General features: G+C 36.4%; 1 protein-coding gene across 1 annotated transcript; it reads left to right on the forward strand.

Moving 5' to 3' along the window:
* Positions 1-396: 396 nt before the first annotated feature.
* On the forward strand, positions 397-22,365 carry LOC115446976 (protein kinase C-binding protein 1; the record flags this gene model as incomplete). The annotated part of the gene is given in 22 exon segments (XM_037444731.1): positions 397-495; positions 2,126-2,306; positions 2,634-2,804; positions 4,045-4,220; positions 4,377-4,487; positions 4,604-4,660; positions 4,662-4,729; positions 4,918-5,004; positions 5,561-5,618; positions 5,651-6,832; positions 7,212-7,503; positions 8,243-8,448; positions 9,045-9,257; positions 10,242-10,367; positions 10,646-10,790; positions 11,074-11,197; positions 11,467-11,590; positions 12,564-12,638; positions 17,181-17,292; positions 17,641-17,771; positions 18,144-21,306; positions 22,320-22,365. Coding segments are annotated over 21 exon segments (3,873 nt in total), but the record flags the coding sequence as incomplete, so codon positions are not given.
* Positions 22,366-22,509: the final 144 nt, after the last annotated feature.

Raw genomic sequence — 22,509 nt, forward strand, 5'->3', positions numbered from 1 at the left:
GTGTTAGTAGTACTGAAAAAAGAATTATCGACCTTACTATCGGAAAAATTCCGTCACAAATTAAATGTTGGTTTATATAGAAAACTAATATAGAAAACTCTAGAAAAGCATTTAATGTTATATTATCACAAGAATCACAATTGTTTTTTATAGAAATAAACATAATTTTTATAATGGATACTACATTAATTGTCCATATTTTGCCCTTTTAAAAGTGCATACAATCCGGTGTCAAGATATAATTAGTTGTATTAATGCATTTTGCAAATAAACCGTCCAATAAATAAGTTAAAATAGGCGTTGACTCTTTTAAATTCCGTAAAATAACCAATACTGTAGTGCCCAGCGAGTAGACATACAAAAGTTTTATGCTCTTTACGTAGCGATTAATAATAATCCATTGGTTCCAGATCGCCAGCAATGAAGAAGATATCGCTGGGAATGCTGTGCGAACTACTCCAGCACGCTCTGGAGCGGATGATGGACGTCAACGGGGTAATTTATTCCTTTTATTGACGCCATACTAGCAGTGCAATGATCGTCATTCACAATATACCACGCATGCGCCTACGTGTCGATAAATTCATAGTAAAACGTGTAACTCACACTGTACCATCGTATAAATTATCGTATATTTTATAATTTCTTGTATTATAAACGTTGTACTTATATTTCTACTTAGTTATTGCATTAATAATACCTACTTATAGGCAGTAGTAAAGATTATAATTCGTATGAAATATTCATTCTGAATCGTTTGATTGCCATATCTATAATTCGTTGTAACTAAAACATATGTTGCTCTGTATGAGTATTGGCCGTCTACATTATATAAGAGTTAGATAAAATGCTTTATCCTGTTAGCTAGGTCAGTAATCTATATATTTAGGTCTCGCAATATTGTTGGTTAAATGTGTGGCTAAAGCGAGCGACGAATTTGCAACTTTCACTGGGTTAGCGCGTGATCGGCGCCGCGGGCGGACGCTGTATGTCGCTACTCGCTCGGGCCGCGGGTGAAATGACCTTGCCACTTATCTACGTAGCGCTCGGCGGACCCCGATCGCGACGCGTGACGCGCTCCTCCGTCCCTCTCGCACGTGCCCGATCGATACCACCGCCTCACTATGCCTGTCTCGCTCTGCTCTAATAATAAATCCACCACGTCTTTGTATGTATGCAGATATTCGTGTGTGCTGCATTTTTCTCGAATCATCTTTTTGTCATATTGTTTTCTTGATATGATATTGTGGAAGTTTCTCTTTAGGTAATGGCGTCTTGTGTACAAATTCCACAGTTTAATATGTTATTGACAGCGATACTTTAGATGTAACAATATAATAGTATCCAAATGATATGTATAGACGTAAAGTAATATTAGTCTTTTTTAAACCCATACAAGTCCAAATATGGAAATAACAATTTATGTTTTCTTTCTTTGTACCTGGGCCTTATTATACATTCTATGCACGATATATCGCACAACACAATGATACAACTTTGCCCCACGACTGTCTCTCGGCGTAATAAAAAAAAAACTAAGATTTAACACAATCATTATTCTCTAGAGATATATGAAGTATAATTTACCCACCTACTTATATTTAACTCTCACATCGAAAGTTTTGCCTCTAGCGACAAAGTTACGTTAAGAATATTACGAACCACATCATGTCAATATCCTCTTGTTCTAGTCCAGCTCAAGTTATTGATAAACATGGTTTACGCTAGGAACAGAAACAAGTTGGCTTAGCTTTTACTACCACTCTCTACTGTTTTGTCTCCCTAGAGATCGTGATCCCGAAGATTAGACAGGATGGTCTTGAAAATACTTAGTTTAAGGTTTATAAGATGTCCACACCGTATTGTTATTTACGGTGGATATTGCCGTAAATACATGTTTTTGTGTCATACATTCCATTGTATGTTACTATCAAATAAACTTGTACTATACCTAACTAGATATCAGATAACTAATGAAATAGTCATGAAATAACTATGTGATAATGAATGTCAAGTGTACAGTGTTGTAGACTGTTTTAAACGTATATAATTAATATATTGGAAAGATCCAAAGGCTTTGTAACAAGTGCTCCAATATTTATCGATGTATTGCTCTTTTCTTCAGGTGGAACCTTTCATGTCGCCCGTCGACCTCGCAGCTTTCCCCGATTACGACAAGTACGTGGTGCATCCCATGGACCTGTCGCTAATGAAAACCAACATCGCTAAGGGGCTGTACGGCAGCACAGAAGCGTTCATGACGGACGCGCAGTGGATACTGCACAATAGCATCATTTTTAATACATGTGAGTTGTGATTCCTAGTGTTGTGATCTAAAATGGTACTTAAGTTGTTTATTAGGTGAATGCGATTGTTCCTAACGCGTTTCTCTAATATTTTCAGTCCCAACTTGAATGAATACTAAGCATTTTAGCGACTTCATTTGATTATAGTAGGTGCTAAGAGATTTTTATTATTTTTCAATTAAAGGTAAAGATCCCACGGAACAGTCATGCCAAACCTTATTTGAAGATAATGTTACAAAGCTGAGGAAACATTCTAATGGTAAACTAATTTTAGTTTGTAAGTTTTCTTCACAGGAGTGGCATGTATACGTTGGGTGATGTTCGCAGTGCAATCTAAGTTGACGGGAGGTGCGCGCGCGCTGGTGCGGTCGTGCCGCGCGGAGATGGGCGAGATCGAGGCGTGTCCCGAGTGCTACGCCGCTGCGCACGCGCGCCGCCCCACGTGGTTCACAGACGTGTGCTCCACGCCACACATACTGCTGTGGGCCAAGCTCAAAGGTATTCGTTTATATGAACTCTGATGTATACGGCGGTGCCAGCGCTGCTCGGGCACAACGTGCATATACCGGAGAATGCAAAAATTACTACACCAGGACCAAGGTTGGGTCATGTATGGGCAATTATAGAGGCTCGCACCGGCCGCATAAATTGCTAATTACGCCACTGAGTATGATATTAGGCCGTATCATTGTTCTAGTCTCATAGTAGCTTGGTTATGAAATCAGACTCACATTATGAAAAGCTCCCCTACCAAAGCATATGTTTGGCTTATTCTTGGGAAATACAGGCGTGAAGTCATTAATAACAACCAGAGCGGTCTAATTATCTTCTCGCAAAGTATCGTTCTATTCTTCATTATATTCAACTTTATTAATTACGGGATTACAATTTCTACCAACCAGGTGATGGTCGCGGCTTCGCTCACGTGAAAAGCCTTCCCTAAATGACTGTAGCGATCATATTCAAATATTTTCTACCAAAGCAAATCACGGGGATAAAAAATAGCCGATATTCTATTCCAGGACATCCGTGGTCTATACATGTGCCAAATATAACCCAAATCGCTTCAGGTGTTCCTGCGTTTACTCACTTCCAATAACATATAAGTATTGTTCATGAAAATGCCACTGACATAATAGCCACTATGATTTTAAATGCCACTTTAATTCAACATTTTTAGCACAATTACCACTCTGTCTCGTGAACTCATTACTGCAAAAGTGCAAACGAATCTGTCTAATAAGGAGCAATTAAATAATATATTCTCTACGGTAATTATCAGTCAGCACAATGCCCGCACGTTATAGTTTGATGACAGCAATGATTCATTACTATTAGCGCGTTAGATTAATGGGCATTTACTGGGAATTTAAATATACTATAGTAAATTGTAATGGAAGAGTTATTTCAAAGAATTATATCTTACCAGGTTTTGTTCGCTACTTCGCACGTGGCGAAAAAGTTTCCTTTCCAAAAATCTATAACCGTAGCGATTTATAGCGCTATCGATACGACGCCAATAATCTGATAAAAATAGAATATTTCTCTCGAAAGCTAATTCCCCAGATAAAAGTATCAATTAGTTAATCCAGGACATAAGTAGACCCAAGTGCCAAATTTCATCAAAATACCTTTAACGATTGTATCTACTTCTATCAAACATGCAAACGTTTTCCAAACATTCATTCATAACATATGTAAGATTTCTACGTTACTGATTTTTTCTAAACCATTCTAGGATTCCCGCACTGGCCAGCCAAAGGCATGTCGGTGAGCGCGGCGGGGCTGGTCGATGTGAGGTTCTTCGGAGCGCACGACCGCGCCTGGGTGCCCGCTAAAGACTGCTTCCTCTACTCCGAGAAGGACCCCAACAACTTCAGAACTAAACGCCAGGATATATTAGAGAGTATGCAGGTGAGATAGGGCTTAAATTAATAAAAATACAGGGATTTTGATTTTGTGTTACTGTATGGAACCAAATATTTGTCTACTTGAAACCCTACAGATATTAAAATAATATTAAGAAAAATATTTTGATGAAATTAATTTTATTGTAATGCAATGTTGCAGGAAGCTGAGCAGCACATACGGAATATATCAAGGAAATATGGGAAGTTCGTATACCCGCCGTTCAAAACACAGTTTGAGCCGAACAAGTTAAATGAACAACTCAAAATGATGGTAAATTTAATGTTTTTGACAGGCATACTTCATAAATATGTGTCGTGTATGCATGTTGGACCGAGAGACCCTCGTAGTTTATCCTAAATCTGCATTAAATATTCAAATTATTACAGATTCCCACATTTGAAGGTGAAGTTCGCGTACCGCAAAACACGACAAAACATCAAACGGATCCCCGGCAATAGCAAAAAGAAAAGCAGGTCCAACTCGAAAAGTTCCAAGAGTTCATGTAATGATGGGTATGTGGATAAAACAGCATTAAAAGTAAAGATACAAAATGTCGCTATTGAAACGTATTATAATAATTTTCCTTCTTTGGTTCTAAAATGTTATCGACCTTCATTTATAGGGTACATTTTTTTGGCATTATGAAGACTATATCTTCATTCTATGCTAAATATTGTACATTAATGGTTTAAAATTACAGTGATATCAGCGAGGTAGAAGATCCATTGTCAACATCCCGGAAAGGCGATAGCGTTGACGGCAATGAAGATGATTTCTCTACTGAAAAGTAAGTTCAAGTGATGAGTCACGATTCAGCATGGTCCGTTTTCAATAAATTGCCCCAATCTTAATATTCGATCTGATTCCGAGAATAAATTAATCAAAATAGTCATTAGTAAGCAATTAAAAAAAACTTTGTTCTGATTCATCGATTCACGCGTTGGATTTCGGTTTAACTAAACTACAGATTCAATTTTGAAAATATTTCTATTGGACCAATCTGAAATGAGAGCTCTACATACACATTGAAATGAGAGCTCCTCTTTTTTTGAATTCGGTTAAAATGAGATTGGAATAATTTATTGAAAACAGCAGTGGATAGCTTAGGAAAATCTTTAAAACAATCTAATAAATTTAAATCAATTGAAAAGCTTGCGACTTTCCAATGCAAGGCAAAGGCAATTCAGTTTTTCAGTCATGGGGTTTCAAAAAATTTTGGACCATTTACTAAGTACTATGTTAAAAGCAAGTGCGGGTTAGTGTATCACAAAGAATACGTGATATAAAGTTTGTTTCACAATACATCGTGATTTTTCTATTTTTTCATATGTCTATGTTTGCAGGGCTAAAATCATGGAAGTAGATATTTCTAAAACCAAAGATAACAAAGAGACTGAAAACGTGAAAAACGACGGCGTTCCCAAATTGAAGAAGCAATTATCACTATATTAGACAACTACACGTTAGAAAAACGTAAACGAATGGATGATGGTAAGACAGATAATACTCTAGAACCAAGTAGTAGTAAAGAACCTAATCCCAAAGAGAAAAATGCGGAAATGGCTAAAGATAATCCAGTAGAAAAGATCGATTCTACATCAAAAGATGAGGAATCGACTAAAAGTATAGCCAAAGAAAAATCAGAAAGCCTCGTAGTCGCTCCCCTCAAAATAAGCTTCGGAGCAATTAAAAATGGTAAACAGACAGTCAAGGTAACAAATGCAAAGGAAAGTCCGAAAGCTACCACTTCCAATGATAAGACGCCCATTATTGCACTCAGGACGAGTACTCCAAAAGAAGAAAAAGTAATAACGGCGCAAAAAATGAAAACAAAAATAGATAAATTATTTATCGATAAGACGAAAGGTGAAAAGGTGAAATCAGACAAACGGAGAAATTCTAAAAGCAATAAATCTTTAATTGGTAATACTACACCAAAAACGGAAACTTCCTTGCCCGAAAAGAAAAACGAAAAGGTAGACGAACCATCCACTAGTACTAAGGAAAAACCGAGAGAGTTCGTGACAGCAACAAGGAGTAAAACAACAGACACAGATAAAACTCCCAACGATAAAAATAATTCAACACCAACGAATTCAAAGTTAGCCAAGGAACGCTTAAATTTTGACGACGATACAACCTTAGCGGTGATAGCACGAGAGAACAATAAAACCAGCGTAATAACTAGCTCGGGCACCGGCCTCCCAACGATAAGCAGTGTGCGCAGCTTGTCTACTGTCGCCTCGACTTCAAGCACGCCTACCACGAGCTCAATATCAAAAATGATAGAGGTGACGATAGAAGGGAATCCAAATGCAAGTATATTTACGCCGACAAGCACAGACCCCATACGAACTATGAAGGAAGCAACCACAAAGCTGCAAAAGTTAAGAGCAGACACTGAACCGTTAGTAGGAAGGGTGGGGGTGAGGGCTTTTGCGAGGATGACGTCACCGGACAGAAGTAAGAACAACGACGTACAAGTGGAGATCAAGGCGGAACCCATCGATTTGGACGACGCCGACCGACACATGGAGAAGATGGATCTGATGAACGCGTTCAAACTGCGCCCCGTTAATCCGCCGTCGAATTTACGCGAGGTGCGAATGAATGAGGTAACTTTTGCAGATTAGCGAATAGGTAGAGAGAGTACAAGAAAATTTTGTTTTGGTAGTTTATTGAGGTATGTATGCTACACGACTTTTGCGAATAGATTATAATTAATTTATGCATGCATGCACATGAGAAAAAGAACACAGTACATTCACTTATAAATATTTTTACAATTGACTTGCCTTTTTGTCTTTGGTTAGTGGATGGTTTTATATTTTATTCCTCTATATTTCATATCGTAATTTGATGTCTAATTGGTGTAAAACATTCCTACACCACTTTTACATATCAGAAAATTAATTTGGTTCATTTAACTTATAGCATAGCTCACCTCTAGATTATCAACAGACGTGTATTAATATAAAAACTGACATCCCGTAGGTGGTGATAACGCCATTGAACAGGCGAACGGCCACCAAAGTGCCAGAAATCCGGCCGCGGGCTAAAAAGACGTTCCCACATCCCAAGAAGCCGGAGGACGGGCAGCTGAACGGCAAGAACTCGATGGTGTACATCCCCATACAGCCGCCCGCCACCCAGCCGCCGCGCATCACCCGCGCCCTCCCCGCGCCCGCCGCCGCCCCCGCCGCCTCCGCCGCCGCCTCGCACCGCGCCGCCGCACACGCCACCACCACCGGTCAGTGCGGACTTCCTGCTGTGCTTATACGCACGAGTATGTACTGTACTCAATATGAAGCATTATTTAAAATCAAATTAAGGACCATACTTCTAAAGAGGACCAGAAAGTTATTTATAGTGGTTTTAACATTACCTAATTTAAGTTTTGTAGGTTATAAAAAATTTAATTTAATATTGGGGCGCAACAGTCATATGGGTTAAAAAATTTGTTATTGATTTAGTATCTCTACAAAATAAGGCCAGCGAGTAGATTAGATGCTGGATTCTAAATAGGTAAATTTTCGTTTGTTACATTTTTCTAAAACAAAACGAGATTTACCAACATCTGAACCCATGCAGGCTCCAGCAACTTAACATAAAATTAACAATAGGGTACCGGACTCATTTTTGTTCTTAACAATTATCAAATATTTACATAATATAACTTATAACACCAAAGAAATTATTAAAATCCAGTGAAAAATCAACAAGTTATAAGCATTTGAATTTCGGTGGAAGGGGTAATTAACAAGAAACAGAAAAGAGACAAAATATCCACATGTGACGTCATCGGGAATTACGACGCGTGCGAAGAAAGAGATGAAGCGATATCCCCACATCGCGCCCACTTCTGCACATTACAATATTTTAAATATGAATTACTTGCTCATTTTTTAACCAATTTTTATGCTGTTTTCGCAGAAGTGCTTTTTTCGTAATTAAAGCCATTACACATAGAATAATATACAAAATCAAGCATAGGCCGATCCCCTATTATCCCGTTTTATTTACAGCAAACATAGTGAACACGGTGACAAGCCCCCTAGTGCCGGTGATAACGTCCATGCCCCCAGCGGCGACCACCACATCGCAGGTGGTGCAGACAATCCCCACCATCGGACAGGTGCCCACCACCGTGCACACCGTCCCGCTAATGACTTCAGTCAACGGACAGTGGATGTTCAGTCTACAGCCTGTTATGTCGGTTGGTGGTGTTGACGTGAGTTGTTATGTCCCGTTTTGTTTACTTTACTTTTGCACCGGATCCTGTGTTCCTTACATACTATCACCTATATTTATTATTAAAAATTGAGATAGATAAATTTATGTCTTTTGGAAAATAAGTTTTGATAGTTAAATGCTAATAATCATTTTTACAATAGTCTATGAAGTAGGTATATTATTTAAATTGCTTTACGTAAAATTAAATCTAAAAATATTGAAAAGAATTATGTGTAGTTGACAATATAAAAGTACTTAATATATTTTTTTTAAACATTAATACTTAGTGCTAAAATAAATAAAATAAAAATAAATGGCCTTAGCTGCTACACACACTAGAGCTACGGGTGTTATCTTACCATGGTCTCGATTAAGCATTTAAAGTTTTTGATATTGAAACAGTAGAACATTTAGCGTAATTTTTATTGTTAAGACAGAAAACGCCAGTAAGAAAATGTAAGAAAGTTATTAAGACCGGGCTTTAGATTGTCAAGATTTATTCCAAAGATAGCAATTTGCCTATAGCTAGGAGCGTTCGATCGCCATAAAATGTTCTAGTATATTCCGATAACAAGTTGTTCTACCTTTTCATAGACGCAAGCGTCGCCGCCGCTGTTGAACGGCGTGGCGGACCGCAGCCTGGTGCCTGCCGCCACTGCAACCCCTGCGCCCGCGCCCGCGCCCGCCCCCGCGCCCTCCCCTGCGCCTGCGCCGCCCGCTGCCGCCGCCACGCTCGCGACCATCGCACCCATCGCACCCGTCACACTAACCAACAGGCCAACCACAGAAACTAGCCCACCTGGAGAGGTACTAAACTAAGAAAAACTGTTTGGCTTTTGTCTCCATATAAAGTATAACGGGACCGCTCCCGAATTTGTAGATAGGTCATAGTACTGAAAATTCTTTAAAGTATATAAGTAACTACTAACGAGATCGAATAATTACAATTTTATAAATTATATGTTGCAATTTTATATAACATAATGTATAAATAGATATTAACTATTACAAAAACGAAAAAGATAAAAACACTAGTGCGATATTCTTTTAACACAAATATCACTCAGCTGATGTCCCGTCTATGATCTCGAACGAATGGAGCGCGCCGCGCGTCGTTTATTGTAAAATTTTAATTTTTCGGTCGCATTTTTTTAGTATCATTGAGAGTGACCAGTATCATCATCTATCCTCATTTTCGAAAGTGGTTTTTGAACATCTAATATAGCAGATAGATTTCACTAAAATTAAATGCTATTAAATGTTGGCGGCGATATCCTAGTTGGGTGTGGAACGGACTGTCGAGACGAATGTCCGCAGGTTCAAATCCCAAGGGCACACACCTCTGACTTTTCTAAAAAATCATGTGTGTATTCTTTGTGAATTTATCGTTCGCTTTAACGGTGAAGGAAAACATCGTGAGGAAACCTGCACATCTGAGAAGTTCTTTATAGGAATTTCGCAGGTGTGTGAAGTCTACCAATCCGCACTAGGCCAGCGTGGTGGACTAAGGCCTAATCCCTCTCAGTAGTAGAGGAGGCCCGTGCTCAGCAGTGGGCAAGTATATAATACAGAGCTGATATTATTATTATTATTATTATTATAAATGTTATTATATAGGCTATAGTTTTACACTTTTCTTTATATTAGGTAGCCAGATTTTGCTATCGCAATGTCACTCAATGCTTTAAATAACAAATGACACTTGCCACTGTCCTATTCAATCTAGGACACTATATAAGGCTTATAATACTAATAGTTAGTACATGATATGTTGGTGTGTGATCTATTCAGCCCCCGAGATTACAACAACGACCGCAACTGTTGAACCCGCTGGATTCGAACACGCCGATTGGTACCGTGCCGCCGCCCTCCTCGGCTGGACCGCTCACTGCCAAACTCAACCAAAATGCTGTCAAGGTAAAGTCTATAATGCCTTTATATTATTTATTGATTGGTAGGTTATGTACGCAAAATTGAAATTACGTTTGGATGTTTGGTAAAAGTAAAATTAAATACCTGTAAATGGAGTTGTATGAAACTTAGCACATTATGTATATCGTGGTTTGCAGGACTAGGCAACGTATTGAGGCAAAAATTTATATTGTTGGTTTGGCACGATAAAAGCTGCGATTAAAACCTAGTACAATATATTTATTTAAAAAATATAAAACTTACCTAACGTACGTTGTTAATAGTTGACAGATTTCTTCCGCACTCTGCTAGAGGACTCTCTGGAGAAGCTGGACGAGCCGGCGACGCAGCTCACCACGCTGCGGCTACAGCTCGAACAGGCCAAGTGGAGGCACCAGCAGCAGATCGACGAGCTCAAGCACAATCACGGTAACGACTGCTTTTGAATTAGTTTGTTTTGTTACATTTTATACGTAGCGGCAACTGGCGAATAATACAAAATATTATCTCTATCACATGGACACACCGCCATTGCAAAGGTGTTATTGTAGCAGTCTTGCATCTCTCTTGCCTTTTCACCAGATTTGAAAGATGTATATTCTTTTTATGACATTCACATTGGACAGAAATTTAATTCAAAGTTGAAAATAATGAATCAATCTTATGGTCCTTATACAAGTAACTGAGTATATTTTATAATTTTCTTTAACAGAGTTAACATTGGCGGAGATTCGTGCGGCGTTTGAGAAAGACAAGATGCGCGCCGTGAACGAGGCGCGCCGGCTCGCGCACGCCGAGCTCGAGGCCGCCGTCAAACAGACCAAGGCCAAGCAGTGGTATGTCATCTGCACCCCTAGCCTTGCGGCTTCATCGTTCTGTCTAGCATATAAAGGGTCAATTAGACAGACACATTTTCTCGTTACTAAAGTCCGATTCTTGAAAGGACAAAAATTTGCCAGGCATTTTTTAGCCGCATTAACAGGCGTGATTTACCTTATAAAACTTGCCTCATGAAAATTTAAGTCAATCATAAGTAATCTAAAATAATTGCCTGTAAAAATTAAATCAATCTCAAAAACTTCATATTTGATTTTATAAACTGCAGGTGCGCGAACTGCAGTCAGGAGGCGCAGTTCTACTGCTGCTGGAACACGTCGTACTGCGACTACCCGTGCCAGCGCGCGCACTGGTCCACGCACTTCAACGTGTGCACGCAGAAAGCTTCGCAGGTCAGTGGCTCCACCTAACGGCAGTTATCAATCCCATCTCTATTTTAATGTTCGATCCGACCTCGAGAACAAATTAATCAAAAAAGTTATCTGCAAGCATGTCAAAAAAACTTTACATTGATTGGTTCATTTTAACCATGTATCGAAAAAGAGCGATTGCGATCGTTTATCGAAAACGGCGGTGAGTGTTTCCACACTAGAAACCAATATCGTTGTGAATTATATCCACATATCAACCACGCCTCCGAAACACCATTATGACTATTTACTTATTATGTTAGGAAATGTATCTCGATTTTAAGTAGTTATGTATTTAGTTTCAAGTACTCATACAACAAACATTATTGATTTATAAGACGATTATGAAATTGAAAGTTTCTGAATTGTTTCGCAAGCATAATTGGGGGCTTATACTTTATGCTGGAACTAAACTTGGTGTATTTCAAAGAATATTTGCGTTCTTTGGCCAATGTCACGTAAAGAACACAGTCAATATTGCTTTGTCTAGAAAGCGCAGATACTATGACGAATACGCTAAGTGTAGTGCCCACATTATAAGCATGGTGGTATACGGACGATATCAATAAACAATCCCAAACGCTATCGATCGATTGCGAAATTTTCTCAATAGAAATAAGTTACAGAAGACTTATTTGTGTTGGACTTACCAATGTGTGTAATGTACCAATATTCTGGCAAAAGGTCCGAGCATACCTGGTCCTTTTTGATCCGTTGCGAAAATGAACCAATCGTAATAAAGTTTTTTTTATATACTTGTAAATAACTTGTTATGCATTGTTTCTCAGGATCGGATTAAAGATTAAGCTTTAGGATCGTTTTTGAAAATGGCTATTAGTTACATGTTGCAATTGCTTACACGTTAAATATGACATCCTTTTAGTGTCATTGTAAAGTCCCACATACTATTTATGAAACGGACGTGTATATTCATTCAGTGTTTTATATTTTTTAGGATCTAAGGAAAGGCAACGGAGACTCATCGAATCCATCAGAGAACAGATTACAACCTCAGCCAGAAAATTTGCCAGTGAGTATATAACAACTGCTATATATCTAATATTGCCTGACTGCACCAGAAGCAAACAATTGTAAGAAATATTGTATTTTTTCGTGTAACCCTAATGTAAGTAATAATTGTTCAGTCGATATGGAGAGTAAAATTTGTGTTACCAAACAATGTTTATGATTAATAATGTTTACTTTTATTCTTACCAGTTATGTTTGTATTTGTAGTTGTTAATTTTAGTATAATGTAACAATATTAATATATCGGCTTGCTCTTTATTCTTTAGGTATTTGGCACACTTCAACTGCTAAAACTAAGCTACGCTGAGACTAAATTGATATTCCAATTGTGTTTCAGCCTAAGGTTTGATAAATGATCGTTATCATTACAAAATACAGGTATTGTGAGCTTAATTAACAGAGCTCGAAATAAGAAACATCCATCACGTCATCATTTAAAAGTATACTATGCTGATTCAAATAAGAATATAACCACGGTATAAATAAAGACCTCTGGGATTATATTCTGATACATAATTATTTTTAATCAAATATAAAATAAATCACGCTATCGTCAATTCAGTAGTCCGAAATTGTACAATATTGGCATTATTGACTGAAATTAGTAAATGATATAGATTGATAGATACAGGTGGAAATCGATCCTGAAAATAAACCAATAAAAATGCGTATGTGAACGTTGGAAACGAACTTTATACTGATTGATCCATTGCAGCGATCGACTTGGAGATAGGGATTAAGATCACTATTACTTTCCGTTACTGTATGTACGTCAGTTTTTGTCAAGTAACTTTATTGGTACTTATACAATCTTACTTATAAACTTGTTTACATGTTAAGAGGTGGTTAAGAATTGCTTAAATAGCCATCAAAAACATCACCGGTTCATAGTTCAAACCTTATTAAGAAGCAAGATGGCGGATTTTGACTTACAGCTGATCGAGTAAATTCACATTTTAACTAAGTATAGCTTTGCAATTTTTTTATAAGTAAGACTGAATATCTATCTGAAGTGCTTGTGTTGTCGCGATACAAGACTCTAAACATAGTGTTTTGTCTTCTATCACCGTTTTCGTTAAACTATCCAAATCGCTTTTTCAAACCATTGCGAAAATGGACCAATTGGAACAAAGTTTTTTGGACAAGAGTACAAATGACTTACTTTGATTGGTTGTTTTCGGTTTCGGATCGAACATTCTCATTTCAATCACATAGTATATCTCGATAGTATTGTCTCATCAATACAATAACGTATATTGTTCTTAACTTTTTACCGACCCTGCGTAAACTGCATGAAAACATTTAGATAATTTGATGTCGTCTTTTAATTTTCATTAAGTTGAGTTTTGCTTCTTATCAAAAATTCGGTTTACTCACCATTTGTTAACTGCCGAAGTGACTGGAAGCATAAAAAACATATTTGAAACGCAAGTGTTGCCAATGCGAGTAGACTGTTTTTGACAATGAATTGCATCTAGCGAGTGTGAACGGAAAGCATTACAGAGACCATTGACAAGATGACATTCTTCAATCGTTAACGTTTTCTACAATGTATGGGACTAACATTTCCTATCGATAAGTCTGTCGCTAAGATATGTCATTCTCATATATATCGATATATATTAACGTTTACAATTGTAGAAATGCGTGTTACATACGGTCCCTCGACGTAAAAACTGTACAAATAAATTACGGAGCTATTAAACGGAGTGCGTGTACGAACCCGGCGGTGTAGACGGGTAGGTCCGGGAATTTTGGAGATAGATGCAGCTATATATATATAAATATTATCAAATTTTGCGGACTTACAACTACGGTCTAAGTGTCTGCCAGATTTGTGTAACCCCGGTTTCCCATTAAATGCGATTCGTATAGCGTGGCGCTAATGCTGCTGAGCGTTTTCATTTCTACCCGTGTTTATTTCTTCTCTCTGCAACTCCAATTTCATAACAACCAGCGTCGCTTTAGTATGAGTGCGGACATAATTACATTAGTTATGCGAGTCCGCTAACAGTATACATCCGGATTTACCCGTAAGTCGCAGCTCAAAACTTTTGTTTCGGGATGTTGGTGAAGTAAGCCGCCGTCATAATATTATCGGTAAAGCAGATAAGAACAAAAAAAATTTTTTTTTTTCTTTATTGATATTGGTTAACGATTTTGTTGAAGATTGGATGTGAATTATTTTCTTACGACAAAAATGAGACAAGAATAACAATTTCAAATGGTGAGTTCATAAATTATCAAAAGTATAAAACGAAATTACTCAAAAATGGTGAGTGAATCTATAGTATAATATTTTTTTTATAATTTTATTTTATTGTCTTGTCCTCGATGTTGATCTGTTTTATTCCATAACGCTCATAATATTCAGTTCTATCGTACCTTCGTTGAAATATATCTTTCACTTCCAGGCAATAAATAATAATTTTACGAAAGAAAATACAAAACTCTTCCTACGTTTGATTGAACGGAGTGGAATTCTCCACATTCGCGACAATATGGTCGTACATAAAATATCTTTGGAAGAGTGGAAAAAGCTCATCGTAGATCCGTTTAACAAAATGGCTGGCTTACATAAAACGCCGCTACAAATGCGTAAAAGATGGGAGTGGTTAAAAAAGAAGTTTTATGCGCGCAATGTCCAGGTGAGGATTGGTGCAAGTCGGGAGAAACTTGTCTTTTATTATCGTAGTGGATAAATATATGGCGCCTACCTTTTGAAGTTTGTTCCTTTAATTTACAAATATGTATCTACCGTGTAATGTATCTACCGTGCGCGGCGGATTTTCCGCTTAAATTCAGGTCTTTGTTTTGAGTTATAAAACTGTATTGTAATTAATTATTTGTACATAATAGTAATTTAGAATATTAGGTACTGATAAAAGTTTTATCTAGATTGTTGAAGGTAATAGGCACAATGGCCCACTAGACGATATATTAGATGAAGTTGGAAATATTCTGGGGAAGCCGGCGTGCAAAGTAAATGTAGTTGTGCGTAATAAGAATATCACAGAAGTACACAGTCCTATTGTAATTAGCAGTGATGATGAGGATGATACTGTAGTCCTGGGCCGACCACCGCCGGCGATACCTACGAGAACATCGTCGGAAATAACAATCAAACATGACAGTGATCAGGTAACAGTCTTATAGGTAATCACTTATCGTATTGTATTGAAAGTTTTTACTTTACAGGAACAAAACCTAACCTACATTAATTGGAAATATTAAATTAATTTTATTTTCTTTGTTTTTCAACCTGACGTTATTGTAATCCATTTTGGGTCGGCGCAATATTTTTAAACATGTTGCAGAAAGGATTTTACTTCGTTTTTACGAATGACCACTTTTCCAGGATTCAGGATCCAGGCCCGGACAAATTGTGTTAGAAAAAAACAACACTATTGCCCGACCTGGGATTCGAATCCGGGATCACTTGGTAAACAGGCTATGTGAAACTACTTCAAACTATTTTAATTTCTACTTCAAACTTCACATTTATTTTAAATGAATTTATTTCACTTTTTCACTATATGTGTATATATCAAAATATAATTTTCTTTTGTTACCTATATTATGCCAATAAATTATTTATGAATAATGTTTTTTTATTCAAGGTACAACCGCAAAATGAAACAGCGTATTCACGAGCCAATCCCAAAAAATGTAAACAAATATCAATGAAATTAAGAAAGAAATCATATGAGGTTTGGTAATTTTGCCTCTTAACTAAAACTAAAGTAAACATTTATGGTTTCTTTACTAATATTTAATATTGACACGGTATTATACATTTGTCGAAATAAAGTAGGCAAAATTCTAACGGTCTATCTGCTTATTGCTACGGATGTTTAATAGTATAGATTATGTAAGACAGAACGAAATGTTATTTCAAAACATTTTTTCCCGATAGACAACGGCTTGACTCTGCCTCTGGCATTGCTTTAGTCGAATGGCGACGGATGCTGCTTAACATCGGGCGGACCGCTTGCTTATTTGCCTACTAGCAATAAAAAAAACACCTGCCATTAGCATCTACACCGGTTTAAGCTATTCTTTATCTTATAGTCGAGTAACAAAAAGGTACATTGCCTTTTTGTTACTCGACTATCACTTCTCCTGACTGATTGACTAACGAATATCAATACTTTTATAATATATGTTGAAACCAAGAAATAAATTTTAATAATGTGTTCAAAACTGAGCAATTTTATGACGTGTATTGTAATTATAAGCGTTGTCTTCAACTGCAATAATACGTTTGCCTGGTGCTGGCGTCTGCTTGCCTTGTACGAATAAATTATATCTAACAAATAAGACAAAGAAAAAAATATTATACGATACCAAACAATTTAAATGTAGAATGGAGTGCTTTCAAATAACTCCGACTTGTAATATGTTGACAGTAACATATTTTTTTTACTATAATATTCGTTATTAAATTTCCTCGTACATCGTGAAACAGAACTTAGTCGATAAGTTCCATGTGCCTTCATCCCAAGTAGAGACGGTATTCTATTTGAGAAATGTGGTGGTATTGGCGTTGCAGAAAAGCACAACGACCCCGGCGCTCACGGTGGGCGGCAAGGTCGCCACGCCGCGCCCCTTCACTCCGGATCAGCAGAACGCAGCGCAGAAAACGTCCATCATAAGTATGTACTTGCATCTTCTACTAACGCCCCTGACATTTATAGTAACTAAAAAACTTTTTCTCTTTTATTGTAAGATGCTGACACTGGAGTGTTAAATGATAGCACGACTTAATATTTGATGATTAATTCCTTGAAGTAAAACTATATTTAAACTCTCATAATCGCACGCATACGAGTGACTAGCATTACACTAAATTTGCATTATTTAATATATTTTAATTTTCGCGCTTGTTATTACTTATGTTTACATTTTTTTACAAAATTTTACCAGTTCCATTTTTACTTTCCACTAAGCCCAATCAAATACAGTAAGATTTATCGTAGAGACCTCATAAAATGTATCTCCAGTGAGCATGGTGGAGGACAACAGCGGCAACCAGACGATGAAGTGCGTCGGCACGTACACTGCTCAGAAGCCGCCGCCGCCGGTTCCCGCCGCCTCCACGCCGCAGGTCGCCTCCATTATCCTCAACAAACAGGTGTGTATCATCCGCTATAAAGTTCCTTCCATTATTCAAAGTTCCCATTGCATGTCAAATTAAATATTTTGCTCGTCATGCGACTTATCGGCTAATTTGAGAAACGCTAATGCGTCTGATACAACAAACCTAAGCTTCAGTATCATTTTATTAAAGTGCCATCACTGCATTGATTTACGACACATATTTTTAAAAATAACTTCAGAGTTATCAATACAGAAACATGTCCGTGTAGGTTTATAAAAAAATCTCACGTGTGGTGGTACTAGTGTAGGTTAAAATTTACCTAAGATGCGGGTGTATTTTCTTACCATTTGACGAGTTATTGACGTTACGTTGTTCATAATTTGCAGTGACCGTTTTGTTATACAGTTGATGTCGGAGGAAGCGAACGGCAACAAGAAAGTGGTGACGTCAGGCGGGTACCTGATCGTCGGCGCAGGCGTCAACGCGGGAGTCACCGCCGCCGCCTCGCGCCGCATGCACACCATCCAGTACTACACATGAACCGATATACAACCGTAATACCGTACAGCAAACCAGTGCAGCTGCACTGTCTGTAACAAAACGGATATTTTAAATCACTCACACTCCGGAGTAATACTTCGTTACATTAAATATTAGACATGTTCAAATCAAAATCCTTTGTATACAATGGATTACTGGATATCACATTCACCTATAAATTTTTGCTTACATGAAAATTACAATATTATATCTTTATTTGGACCTTCTATGATCTTTTGTTACAATACTACAATACTCTTTTGATTTGTTAAAATGATATAAAGCAAATAGATGTCAAAGAAATACCTATCTAAATTAACTGTCCAGTACATTATTATTTTGTTTCTGCTCGTGCAACAGCAATTTTATATTATAGCTGATTTATTAACCGCACATCATGTGCACCTGAGGTACGAAATATTATTCGTGTTTACACTACAAAAATGTTAATACTGATCATTATGTTTGGCATTCAGAAAGCCACGGTATAGAAAATCATAGTTTTCAATACAATTTAGTTTATAACTGTTCCAGATTAGTGCCAGTCAGTCAATAAGTACATAGAAACTCCTACATTCTATCTGTAGCCTGTGCTATGACGAAATGGTGATCCATGTTGTTATTATTAAATTCCATTGCCAAATTATGAAAAAATCGGAAGCAATTTAGAGTTCCATAGAAATCGTCCTTAAATTTAGATATTAGGTATTTTATATTGCCAACTAAAGATACGAATACTTTCTGCTGTGAAATTCACAGTTGTAAGTGAAAACGAAAAATTGTGATTGTGTTATAGAGGTTTAATGTCGTATAAAATAATGTAAATCTGAAACTCATTAATGTGAAGCAATGCCTTTTAACGCATCTATTTGCGAATAGTCAGTTTTATTGTATACTTACAATATTTTTGTTCCATTTTTATTTCAAGGAAGCTAGAAGTTTTTGACGCTTAAATTTACAAAACTTAGATGTTTGATGTTGTACATAGTGTAAAATTTTATAAGAAACTAATTTCGGGTAGCGTAGTGGCATGCATACGAGATTGTGACAGACATTATGTATTGTGTATATTTTCCGCATCGATGTTCGTCGCTCTGCTCTTATTGTATTTTCATATTACTGTGCAACTGTCTTGAAAAAAATTTGTTCGTATTCTCGTTTGTTTTTTTTAGCCGTGGCTCTCTATGAATGTTTATATTGTGATTATAAATCAGTCACTACGTACTGTACGCATGTCAATTCTGCATTTTCATTATACCATACTGCCTTCTTGTGATTATATCCACATCACCTAGGACCAATATTAATCACGGAATTGCTGGACATTTAATATAGTCTCAAATAATGGGAATATATTATACTTCAGGCATAACTTCATCCGTGTTATGTGTTAATTGTTTAGATGTATAGGCGCGGTAACTTGGTAATTGAAATAATAAAATACAATCTTTTGTAGCTTATTTGAGCTACGAATTCGACTAAACTGGTCTCGGTTCTCAGGTCAAGCAATCAAGAGATCTGTTTTGTGAGTTAACACACCAATATTTTGCTTGAGTTCGCAATTCGTAACTTATGGAGACAGGACACACCTATTACATAATGTGTGATAAAAATTCTCTTGAGCAGACACGTTCGATACATGTTTGCTCGCAGATGGCCTTATAGCTGAAACTACCTGAATGTTTTTTGATACATTTGTACTGTATTATATAATTTATCAGGTGTCGAGTCGACGTGTCCGCTTTACATTGATGTCAGTGTATATAAACTAGTTCGTTTAATAATACACTTTTATACAGAAAGCCAGGTCCGTTTACTTTTAGCTTACTTAGTACATAGTTTAATGGTGATTAACTTTTGTATGGCATCCATTGTTGCATCCAAATTGTTCTTTTGTATTACAGATCATTGTAATACAAACATGTACCGTAATATTTTATGTTCCTAGCGTGCAGCTCATTGAATAATGAATAATAGCTATTCTCTGATATTAACTAGATAGTATTTGTAGCAGTGGTAATTTGTCGTATATTAGTTGAGTGGCGACGTATGTTGCGGGCATTCATGTTCAGATGGACTCATTTTTTTCAAATAACGTAAATATTAAGTACTGTACATAGAATCTTAATGTACCTACCGAGTCTGATTTTATTTTGACTCTTATTTTTGAGTAACAAAACTCGGTAGATTAAATAAAGTCAAATGTGCTCAATTTTAGGCGTCCGTATGTAAAAAAACGCAATACACGATAAAATAAGTTATTTTCAAATACGCCTCGAAATGGTAATATTTTTATTGGGCTGTTGATAACATATAATCACTATATAGTCCACTGAAATAATAAGTAAAAATGTTACAATTTCTATTTTTGGGTACCATTTTTATTGAACGAACGGATCTAACTTTATGCAAATTCATAAGGAGAAACATACAAGGAATTTCTATAACAGATCATGCATGTGACTTTATTATTAGTAGTCAGATTATTTATTTCTTGGTGTATGTATATTGTATACTTCTCCTGGTGAGCGTTCTTATTAGATCTGTGGGTAATAACTTCACTTTTCTATGTTCATAAATCATACTTACTATATTTTAAGACTGCTAAGTTTAAGTCCTCGAAATATAACATATTCATTGTATAAAAAAATTGTAACGGGATGTTACGTTTTATTTAATTGTAAATTTGCGTCGAGTTTCGCTATGAATGAGGGTGGACCCTTATGGTTGTATATTTTATCTTAGTTGTTGTAATTTGCATTTGCTATGTAATGGTAAACAAAAGTTAAAATCTGTCTTGGGACAGTGTTGATTTTATACTTTAATTTGCTAAGTCAATAAGTTACATATAACACAAAACCTAAACTTTTGTTATTCATACATAAAATATGTCTTTCTTAACGGTTTATCCATTTTAAAACTCGTTTTATCTATTGGGAAGCACTTGACTATGATTGTAAGTGGAGACAGTATTTGATTTTGTAAATAATCTAGTTTACATTGATTAAAAAAGCTTGTAGTATGTAAGGTGCGTTGGGGTAAAATCGGACGCTTTTTCGACGTGTTAAACAGTCTTCTCGAATTATTTTTTTACAATAATTCTATAAGAGCTATCATAATGAATCATTAACTTAGCTATATGTTATTAAATATACTAAATGGTATATATTTTTTCAATACCTTATATATAACAGTTAATGTTTTATAGGGCTTTAAAAAGTACCATACTTTTAGAAATGTGTGAGAAAGATAGGACCTTCACAGGTATAGTTCGGACTACTATCTAAAATCGTCTATGATACAGGGATTCTAAAATCCATAAAAAGAGCATATTATGATCTAGATATTCATTTATAAACATTCAAAAAAAATTATAAATTTCGTAAGATATTTTTAGAAGCGAACTTTGTTTTTAATAGTTCTAGGCATACGATCATACCCCACATAAGTGACACTGTCGATATTTTTTAAAAGTATTCGAAGAAATAGTACAGACACGTGTAAATAAACAATAAATTAACCAAATCGACCATTCATCTGAGCTAAAAAATACACAATTACTGAGTTCAGACGTTTTCGTGTATAAATTTTTGATAAAAACTTGCAATATTTTACAAGTGCTAGATCGAACGATTTTTATCCGTTCTTTAACGACAAATAATTGTATGGGTAAAGATCGGATCTCGGGGAATATACGTGTTTCGACAAATTTCAATAAACAAGTCACAAGATTTATTTCCTTTATGATAGTATATACCTAGAAAATTAATTGAAAACAGTAAATACTCAATTAAAATTAGGCAAATTCTTGCATGGGGTTAATCCGGATCTGCCAGGGAACGACAAAACATCGATATTCTGTTTGTTAGCACCGTAAACATTATTTACTTGACGGATTCAATCATGTGAACTAGTGGAACGTAGGGTACAAGATGGGGTCGCAGGTAGTGTTGTCCGAAAACAAAAATTATAACACAGTTACGAGTTATTTGATTTATACGATGTTATACCTCCTACGATCTTACCCCAACGCGCCTTAAGTCATGTTTCAATAAAGACAAATGAAACAATTCTTTGGATGAATTTATTTTAGTATTCTTATTTTAGAACCCTAATACTAACCTTCAACTAACAAGGTGTTGCAGCTATACAATTGCGCAACATTTACAGGTGCAATTACACTAGCAGCAATATTTCAATAAATCTACACAGAGGCGACTTAAGTCGCAAG

This window comes from Manduca sexta, chromosome 28 (genome assembly GCF_014839805.1).
Source record: "Manduca sexta isolate Smith_Timp_Sample1 chromosome 28, JHU_Msex_v1.0, whole genome shotgun sequence".
Lineage (NCBI taxonomy): Eukaryota > Metazoa > Arthropoda > Insecta > Lepidoptera > Sphingidae > Manduca > Manduca sexta.